Below are 10,747 nucleotides of genomic sequence, written 5' to 3'. Positions count from 1 at the left end.
ATATGTCTGTACTAACGGCAAAAGAATCCCTTCCTGACCCCTGCAGGAGACCATCGGAAACCCTGAAGCATGAGCTTCAAGGAACATCAGACATGAATCAGAAGAGACCCCCAGGGATTCCAACCCAGGTCCCCTGCCTCATCAAAAGCAACCCCATTGTACAATTGCATTCACATATTTGTCCAGTTGTCCTTTAAAGCTAATTCAATTATTTCCCCCACAATTCCTATTGGGCAGCTCTTCCAGAACCTCTCATCTCTAATGGGAAGAGACCTTCTTCTCATTTCTGTCCCTGGCCATGGGAGGGGAGTGAGGATCTAGAGAGTTAGATCGGGGCGGGGAAGGGGCCAGGGCTCCTGGGTTCTATCCCTGGCCATGCGAGGGGAGTGTGTTATCTCGGACAGCCAAATATAATGTTGCCATGATTTTGGTCCCAGCTGCATGGGTGTCCATCTCTGGAAATCAGCAGGGCTGCTCTGGACTGACAGCAGAAAAAAGGAAAGCAGAACTTCACTCTCTGTATCTAAAAGGTGAGAACACATTTATCCAAGCGGCCGTCTTCAAATACCGTGGCATGAAAAGGGCTGAGCAGGGCTCTTTTCCTGCCATATTCACCCCCACACCTCCTCCCTCCCCCAACCCACTGTCTGTGTTCTGGCTGTATAGTCAAACAGGCACGTTCTATACTATAAGTAGCCCCTAAAGGTCATGCAAAAGGCTGTGTGTGTTTCGCCTTCAGGACTGGAGCCTGCATCCCCTGGCGGGGAAAGGCCCTGTTCCCCACCCCGCTGACCGGCCAGTCCCTGCAGACTGGGACCAGAACACGACCCCCTACTGCCCCCTCAGCAAGGTCCTCCTCAGAGCCTCCTTCATCTCCTTGTTTCACAGGCTGTATGTCAGCGGGTTGAGAAAGCGGGTCCCCACCGTGTAGAAGAGAGTCACCATCTTACCGCTGTTTCCTGAAGCGGCCGGGTTGATGTAGGTCACCATGATAGAGCCGTAGAAGAGACCCATGACGGCCAGGTGCGAGGTGCAGGTGGCGAAGGCCTTCTGCCACCCGGCCCCTGCAGGGAGCCTCAGCACCGCCCTGAAAATTAGCCCATAGGAGGTCAGGATGAAGAGGACGGTGCCGAAGATGATGCGGGAGGTCGTGGTTGAGAAGGTCTGTTCGGTCCAGGGAGCTGGGGCAGCCAGCAATGGGTCCGGGTTGCAGACAAAATGATCCAGGGTGTTGGGGCCGCAGAACGAGAGCTGGGAGATGAGGACAATGGGCATCATGAACCAGAGGAAACCGCCGAGCCAGCAGAAGGCCGCCAGCACCCAGGAGATCTGCGGGGCCATGAGGACGGGGTAGCGCAGGGGGTGGCAGATGGCCAGATACCTGTCCAAGGCCATGGTCGAGAGGAGGAAGCACTCGGTGGCCCCCATGGAAAAGAAGACGTAGAACTGCACGAAGCAGTCGAGGAAGGAGATGGGGACGCCAGGATTCATGAGATCAAAGAGCATCCTTGGCACGGTTGTCGTGACATAGACGATCTCCACCCAGGCAAAGTTCCCCAGCAGGATGTACATGGGCAGGCGTTGGAGGCGGTGGTCCCTCAGCACAGCCCACACGATGCTCAGGTTTCCTGCCACCGTCCCGGCGTAGGCGGAGGAGAGAAGGGCGCAGAGGAGGGTGCGGCTCAGCCGGCCCAGGGAGGGGAAACCCAGCAGGATGAACTTGGTCACCGGGCTGGTGCCGTTGGTCGTGTTCATCAGGGGGCCTTGGAGCTGAAAGGAACCAATCGAGAGGATGCCAAGGTTCTACCCAGAGCTGGGGAGGGGCGGGGAGATGGCGTTAGAGTTGTAGGGAGTAGCAGACTCACACACACACTCACAGTCGGGCTCTCTCTCATATATGCCACATTTCAAACTCTGCTGATACTCAAGCTGGGTTTATTCTGCCTTTGGACACCCTCAGGGCTGGATAAAGATCCTGCACTGAGCCATTTGGCCAATTGTCCTCCCTAGGAAACAAATTCTTTCTCCTCCTTCCATTGCTGGATCAGCTTCTCTGGACCAGTCTAGGATCACAAACCCCTTCTGTGCTGGCCAAAACAGCCGATGATGCTCAGACAAGCAGGGAGAGCTGATTGAACATCCCTTCCTTCCTTCTCTTCAAGGCTACAGTGAAACTGACTGCATCTTTGGGCACCTTAATTCCTTTGAAAGCCTGGCCTTAAATCTCTTTTGGAAATTGGATTAGACTCCTGAACCACTTAAGTGCCTTGGTCGTCTCTCCCACCAACAGAAACTGATCCATTAAAAGACCCATTTTATCTCTTTAAGCACCTTGGAAAATTTTACCCCAAAGCTTTCCTACTGTCTAACTAACGAGTGGCACGGAATTGAATCCAGGGGACTTTTTAAAATTCCTTACCTTGAGTTTGGACAGACCCAAAGATGACGTCAGTCATGGACTGGCCCTAATCGCTCTGCAGAAGAAAAATCTATATTAATAGATCAATTGGATTAAACAATGGAACCAATTTTTGTTTGTGAATTTATTATATTGAAATTAATGTATAGTGTCAATTGATAGTTATACTGTTTATTAATTATTTTTGCCATTATTACTGAGGTAGCACCTAGAAATCCCAGTCGATGACCAAGAGTAAGAGTTATAGACTAGATTAATTTCTAGATTTGATTAAAATGTCAAACTAACTGTATATTATAGCAATTCCTATTCCTGACTGAAATAAACAACTTCCCATGGTATCAATTCTGATATTTAATTAAAATAAATTAATATCTATATATGCTGTCAATTGCTACCTTCAATTTAAATAATAAATGAATAATAATTTTATATTAATTACTGTTTTGTTTAAAATAATAAATTTAGAATTATATATCATATTCATACCTACAGTCAATGAAAATGGAAAATCATTAAGTCCATACTGTACTGATTTCTAGATTCACTTCACATGTTAAATTAATATATACATATCATGTTAATTTCTAGATTTGATTAAAATCTCAGATTAATAAATACATATTGTGATGATTTCCAGCTGTGTTTAAATATGTTATATTAAAATTATATATGACATAAATTCCTATTTTGATTAAAATAATTAATGATATATTCTTATTTATAATTAAAATAGTAAATAAAGAATTATATATAACATTTGCTTGGATTTGATTAAAATATTAAACTGATAAGAACATTTTGTAGTCATTTCCAAATTTTATTAAAATACAAGTTAATAATGATATATTTTATTTCCAAGATATGGTTAAAATATTAAGCTAATATTTATCTATATATATCTAATAAATTTATCTATATATATCTATATATATCTAATAAATATCTAGATTTTTTCAATAATCAAATCTAAAAATATATTAAGTTTTTAAATGAATATTGTAAAATAATCTAGATATTTATATATATAATAGCTTAATATTTTAACCATATCTTGGAAATAAAATAGATCATTATTAACTTGTATTTTAATAAAATCTGGAAATGACTACAAAATGTTCTTATCAGTTTAATATTTTAATCAAATCCAAGCAAATGTTATATGTAATTCTTAATTTACTGTTTTAATTATAAATAAGAATATATCATTAATTATTTTAATAAAAATAGGAATTTATGTCATATATAATTTTAATGTAACATATTTAAACACATCTGGAAATCATCACACTATGTATTTATTAATCTGAGATTTTAATCAAATCTAGAAATTAACATGCTATGTATATATTAATTTAACATGTGAAGTGAATCTAGAAATCAATACAGTATGGACTTAATGATTTTACATTTTTATTGAATGTAGGTATCAATATGATATATAATTCTAAATTTACTGTTTTAAACAAAACAGTAATTAATATAAAATTGTTATTCATTTATTATTTAAATTGAAGGTAGCAATTGACAGCATATATAGATATTAATTTATTTTAATTAAATATCAGAATTGATACCATAGGAAGTTGTTTATTTTAGATAGGAATTGATATAATATTCAGCTAGTTTTACATTTTAATCAAATCTAGAAATTAATCTAATCTATAACTCTTACTCCTGGTCATCGACTGGGGTGTCTAGGTGCTACCTGAGTAATAATGGCAAAAATAATGAATAAACAGTATAACTATTAATTGACACTAAACATTAATTTCAATATAATGAATTCATAAACAAAAATTGATTCCATTGTTTAATCCTATTGATATATTAACATCGATTTTTCTTCTGCAGAGCAATTAGGGCCAATCCATGACTGACGTCATCTTTGGGTCTGTCCATCTTTGGGTCAAGGTAAGGAATTTTGAAAAGTCCCCTGAATTCAATTCCGTGCCACTTGTTAGTTAGACATTAGGAAAGATTTGGGGTAAAATTTTCCAAGGCGCTTAAAGAGATAAAATGGGTCTTTTAATGGATCAGTTTCTGTTGGTGAGAGAGACGACCAAGGCACTTAAGTCGTCCAGGAGACTAATCCAATTTCCAAAAGAGATTTAGGGCCAGGCTTTCCAAGGAATTAAGGTGCCCAAAGATGCAGTCAGTTTCACTGTAGCCTTGAAGAGAAGGAAGGAAGGGATGTTCAATCAGCTCTCCCTGCTTGTCTGAGCATCATCGGCTATTTTGGCCAGCACAGAAGGGGTTTGTGATCCTAGACTGGTCCAGAGAAGCTGATACAGCAATGGAAGGAGGAGAAAGAATTCGTTTCCCAGGGAGGACAATTGGCCGAATGCCTCAGTGCAGGATCAGAATAAACCCAGCTTGAGTATCAGCAGAGTTTGAAATATGGCATATATGAGAGTCTGACTGTGAGTGTGTGTGTGAGTCTGCTGCTCCCTACGACTCTAACGCCACCTCCTGTCCCTCCCCAGCTCTGGGTAGAACCTTGGCATCCTCTCGATCGGTTCCTTTCAGCTCCAAGGCCCACTGATGAACATGACCAATGGCACCAGCCCGGTGACCAAGTTCATCCTGCTGGGTTTCCCCTCCCTGGGCCGGCTGAGCCGCACCCTCCTCTGCGCCCTTCTCTCCTCCGCCTACGCCGGAACGGTGGCAGGAAACCTGAGCATCATGTGGGCTGTGCTGGGGGACCTCCGCCTCCAACGCCTGCCCATATACATCCTGCTGGGGAACTTTGCCTGGGTGGAGATCGTCTATGTCACGACAACCGTGCCGAAGATGCTCTTTGACCTCATGAACCCCGGTGTCCCCATCTCCTTCCTCGACTGCTTCGTGCAGTTCTATGTCTTCTTTTCCATGGGGGCCACCGAGTGCTTCCTCCTCTCGACCATGGCCTTGGACAGGTATCTGGCCATCTGCCACCCCCTGCTCTACCCCGTCCTCATGTCCCCGCAGATCTCCTGGGTGCTGGTGGCCTCCAGTTGGCTCGTCGGTTTCCTCAGGTTCATGATGCCCATTGTTCTCATCTCCCAGCTCTCCTTCTGTGGCCCCAACACCCTGGATCATTTTATCTGCGACCGGGGCCCATTGCTGGCTGCCCCAGCTCCCTGGACCGAACAGACCTTCTCCACCACGACCTGCCTCATCATCTTCAGCACCATCATCTTCATCCTGACCTCCTACGGGCTAATTATCAGGGCGGTGCTAAGGCTCCCTGCAGAGGCCAAGCGGCAGAAGGCCTTCTCCACCTGCACCTCGCAGCTGGCCGTCGTGGGTCTCTTCTACGGCTCTATCATGGTGACCTACGTCAATCCGGCCGCCTCAGGAAGCAGCGGGAAGGTGGTGACTCTCTTCTACATGGTGGGGACCCCCTTTCTCAACCCGCTGATCTACAGCCTGTGAAACAAGGAGATGAAGGAGGCTCTGAGGAGGACCCTGCTGGGGGGGCGGTAGGGGGTCGTGTTCTGGTCCCAGTCTGCAGGGACTGGCTGGTCAGCAGGGTGCAGAACAGGGCCTTTCCCCGCCAGGGGATGCAGGCTCCAGTCCTGAAGGCGGAACACACACAGCCTTTTGCATGACCTTTAGGGGCTACTTATAGTACAGAAAGTGCCTGTTTGAGGTTACAGCCAGAACACAGACAGTGGGTTGGGGGTAGGAGGGAGGTGTGGGGGTGAATATGGCAGGAAATGAGCCCTGCTCAGTGTGTGCCTGCAGAGGGTCCGACAGCAAACTGAGCACGCATATGGGGAGGCTGGCTCACCTTCCTGCCCTTTTCGTGCCACGGTATTTCAAGACGTCCGCTTGGATAAATGTGTTCTCACCTTCTAGATACACAGAGCGAAGTTCTGCTTTCCTTTTCTCTGCTGTCAGTCCAGAGCAGCCCCGCTGATTTCCAGAGATGGACCCGTGCAGCTGGGACCAAAATCATGGCAACATTATATTTGGATGTACCAGATAACACACTCCCCTCGCATGGCCAGTGATAGAACCCAGGAGCCCCAGCCCCTTCCCCGCTCCGATCTAACCCACTAGATCCTCACTCCCCTCCCATGGCCAGGGACAGAAATGAGAAGAAGGTCTCTTCCCATTAGAGATGAGAGGTTCTGGAAGAGCTGCCCAATAGGAATTGTGGGGGGGGGGAAGAATTTAATTAGCTTTAAAGGACAACTGGACAAATATGTGAGTGCAATTGTATAATGGGGTTGCTTTTGATGAGGCAGGGGGACTGGGTTGGCAGCCCTGGGGGTCTCTTCTGGTTCATGTCTGATGTTTCTACAAGCTCATGCTTCAGGGTTTCAGATGGTCTTCTGCAGGTGTCAGGAAGGGATTCTTTTGCTGTCAGTATAGACATACACTAAGTAAGACCAGTTCCTTCAGCATCTCCTCAGAAGTCAACTGCTTCAGCCCCTTAATCATTTTTGTTGACCTCCACTGGACTCTCTCCAATTTGTCCACATCCTTTCTGCAGTGAGGGGCCCAAAACTGGACACAAGATACCAGAAGTGACGTCACCAATGCTGAATAGAGGGGAATAATCACTTCCCTCCAGCTGATGGCAATGCTCCTACGAATGCCGCCCAATATGCCGTTAGCCTTCTTGGCAACAAGGGCGCACTCTTGTCTCATACCCAGCTTCTTGTCCGCTGTCACCCCCAGGTCCTTTTCTGCAGAACTGCTGCTTAAGCCAATTGGTCCCCAGTCTGTAGCAGTGCATGGGAAATCATTTTCATTGACTGTTTCTCTTTGGCCAAAGGACTCTTTAATTATTTGATGCACCCTGGAACAGTTTCAACAGGTGAGTTGTCCATTGGAATATTCCATATCTCAGTATCGCACACTCGTAAAAGGCATTAGAGGCCCCTGCTCAGATCTTTTTTTCTCCTTTCAGGAAGAAGGGGGAGTTGAACCTTCATCTCGTTATGAGAAATGGGGTTAAAAATTTAGCCTAACTTAAAACTCAATGGTAAAAAAACTATGTGTAAGGTCATACGATGTCACAATAACCTATAATAACAAACTCCAATAGGAAAAGTGTCGTGGAAAAGAATCACACTGCTACATTTTAGAGTTGGATCAGGTGCAGCTTTAATTGTGACACACACAATCACATAACCATAGCTATGGGGAATACTATAGCCATAGGGAAAACCCAGGTGGCTATAGGGAAGTCAAGCAGCATGTCTGGATGCTGGGCAAATGTACTTCACCTGGCTACCAGATACAAAAGACTTATATAGGGGTTGCTTAGGTTCATTTACATGTTGATCGCATAGTGGAATTATATTAACAGTTTATACTTAACAGGAAAGACAATCACAATGCACAGTGGGGCACACCAGACGCCCTCACAGGAACGCCCAATGAGTCACTTGATTATACAATCAGGTTTTCAGGGACCCTGGTTAACTCCTGAAGATGGGTGGTGACACAATACCTGTTCAAATGCTAATTTGTATGGAGTGAGTTTCTATGGGGCCGGTAAGACAAAGGGGGGCAGGTACTGGTACTTATCAAAACAGGTGAAGTCTGTTCAGACTTCAATTAAGGCTCATAACAGAGACTTGCCTCTTGGGTGTGGTTCAAAGACCTCTTGTGGGATTTTAACATCTTTATCCTAATTTCAGTTGAGGCATTCTGTTAATGGTTTAGCCTGTGGCTTTTATTTCAGTTTCAGGCTACAACTTCAGGCCTTCTATGACCAGTTTCAGGCCAAGCATTCTATTAATAAATGTAATGCTTATTTCTTTGATTCCACAAAAGGTACGAAAGGAAGACAGAAACATTGAATTACTCTAAACAAAAAACTCATGTTGATACAATTCACGGACTGTTGAAATCATATTTGCTAAAAAAAGGAGATGTACAGCCGGAAACTAAAGAACCAAAATTGGTGTGTCAGATATTAGGCCTAATTGGTGGACAAGATAATAAGGGGATGGGCTATTCCATCCTTAAAGAATCCTTAGGAGATCTTAAAGAAAGAACAGAGGGGGGGAGGAGAGGGAGGAAGGTGAGGAGGAAGGGGAGGAAGAACAGCCAGAGGCTACCGAAGCAAGCTTCATCTTCATAGCTGCTACCACGACCATCTCCTGGAATCCCAGGCCCTTCTTCATCCTCATCCTGAGAGATATCCTGGCCAGACAAGCCCAGAGAAAGGGACACAGACAACACCGCCATCCCTGCTAGCTCCACCTGAATCCCAAAAGCCACCTAGAGCGAGCCAGGATGTAGGTGCCTAAGGAAATATTGCCCTGAAAACATAGACCCCAAGTGAGTTTAGGCACCAACAGGGTTTGGCTGTTGTTTTGTGGATTGCAGTGAAGCCTAAAACTAGGTCTTGGGCAACTGAGTCAGGGGTTTAAGCCCCCAAATCCCTTTGTGGATCTGGGCTTGGGTGCATAACTGTAGATCTACATGTCTGGAGATATTAGCCTAAGTAAATTTCCCCAGATAACAAAAAGAATCCATGTCAAATATTCCTGGCTCACCGACTTGTGATCAAAGAATGTAGCCACCATCTGTTGGCATAGATATAGATCTGCTGCCAGAGAAATAAACAAGCAGTGAAATAAACAGACCTTGTTTATTGTCCCAAATGAGGCCAGGAGACCAGTGTGCACATCATTGTATATACACATTTTACATACACTGCAAAACTTCCAAACGAAGACTTGTCAAAGAAGCTTAGAGGAGTTAGATGCCCAACTGCTATGGGAAATCAATTAGATTTTGTGGATGCATACATTTTTAGGTCAAAAGGAATCACTATAATCATCTACTTCTGACCTTCTGCATGGCGCAGGATAGAGATTTTCATCCAGAAATTCGTTCATTGAGCTCATTACTTGCGGTTAAGTTAGAGCATATAACTGAAGAAAGAGCTGAGTGCTTAACTCCCTTAGGCTCCTTTAAAAATACCTGTCTAAAGAAGTCAGAGACAAAGGAAAGATGATTATTTACATTTTACAGATGGGTAAACCAAGGCAGAGAGAACCAGATTTGTAAAGGTATTTGGGTACTGTAGGCTGGTGGCACGGTCTGGTTGGTGTTTTGCGACCCTTCCTCGGGCCCAGGCTCCTTCGTTTAGGGGAATAAACAGTGCCCGTTTACAAGTCTTTAGCCCCGGCCCCCAGTGGGGCGGGCTAGCAAGCAGTCTGGTGCCCCCAGCCCTCAGGCAGGGCGGGGCCGGGAAACCAATCTATAGCCCCCAGCCTTCCCACAGGCGGGGCTAGTTCAAAAGCCTGGTGCCCCTGGCCCTCAGGCCAGGTGAGGCAGGCAAGCAGTCTATAGGCCAGGCCTTCCCACAGGAGGGGATAATAAACTAGTCTGGGGCCCCCGGCCTTGCAGGCAGGTGGGGCCATTAGAGCTCGAGATCCTGTCTCCCAAACACAGAGGGTAGCACTCCCTCCCGGGGTGGTTAGGGAAGAGGGGAAGGGGACGCAAGCCCACCCCACTACACTGCGTTCCAGCCCAGGGCCCTATCAGTGGCAAAGCCGTTTGCCACTGAGTCAGCGGGGCTCCAGCTGCAACACGCTGACGGGGTTTAGCCCCTGACTCAGCCGGCGGCAGGTCCGGGAACTCTTCTGCATCAGCAGCGGAGGGCAGCTCTTCCAGGTCACAGGGTTCTGTCAGCACTCGGGTGATTTATTCCAGCTACTAGGGCCTTGAGGCCCCACCCAATCACTAGGGCTCGGCGGCCCCCTCCAGTCACTCAGGCCCGGCAATCTGGGCAGGTTTTGGATGCTCCGCTCGGTGGGGTTGCTGCTCCCAACAGCCGCTGGATCTGGGTTAGGCCTAGGCCGCAGCCTCCGGGAAGACACATCTGCCTCCAGTGGCAGCTTCCTCCCTACTGAGCTGCTAGGCCAGCCTTTTATACTTCCCCTTCCTGCCTTGAAGTATACTTCCACCCCTTTGTTGCCAGGCAGTTTGGCCTGTAGGGCCCTGTTCTGCCCAGAAGGGGCGTCACAACCCTTCCTTGGGCCCAGGCTCTGAGGAAGGCCACAGCGCCTTGCTACAGGTACATGGAAAGATTTTCAATAGAATCCACTTACCTAAAACTCAAAGGTTTCAATGGGTGTTAGACATATAGTTACTTTTGAAAATCCCACTAGGTGTCTAAAGACCTTTACAATTATTCCTGAGTGACTTGAGGATATGCTGCAGACGGATAGAATTTGAATCCAGGTCTTCTGAGCATCACTCCAGGCTTGTCCCTTCTCAGGTTTGCAGCAGTGGAAGATATGCCATTGACTTCAGTGAAGGGAAAGCTCATGGCCTTGATGGTGGTGTTACCAGAAGAATTTAGAGAAGCCA

At 46.0% G+C, this 10,747-nt stretch overlaps 2 protein-coding genes across 2 annotated transcripts; one reads left to right on the top strand and one right to left on the bottom strand.

Moving 5' to 3' along the window:
* Window positions 1-882: 882 nt before the first annotated feature.
* On the bottom strand, window positions 883-1,755 carry LOC137151356 (olfactory receptor 11H6-like). Its single transcript, XM_067545684.1, has one exon. The coding sequence runs from the start codon at window positions 1,753-1,755 to the stop codon at window positions 883-885; it is 873 nt and encodes a 290-aa protein (XP_067401785.1).
* Window positions 1,756-4,963: 3,208 nt separating this feature from the next.
* On the top strand, window positions 4,964-5,836 carry LOC137151340 (olfactory receptor 11G2-like). The gene has a single exon (XM_067545683.1). It carries the CDS (start codon window positions 4,964-4,966, stop codon window positions 5,834-5,836), a length of 873 nt encoding a protein of 290 aa, XP_067401784.1.
* The last annotated feature ends 4,911 nt before the right edge of the window (window positions 5,837-10,747 follow it).

Source organism: Emydura macquarii, unplaced genomic scaffold (genome assembly GCF_026122565.2).
Source record: "Emydura macquarii macquarii isolate MOO-44397 ecotype Brisbane River unplaced genomic scaffold, CSIRO-AGI_Emac_v2 contig_205, whole genome shotgun sequence".
NCBI lineage: Eukaryota > Metazoa > Chordata > Testudines > Chelidae > Emydura > Emydura macquarii.
This window is presented reverse-complemented; position numbering and strand designations above follow the sequence as displayed.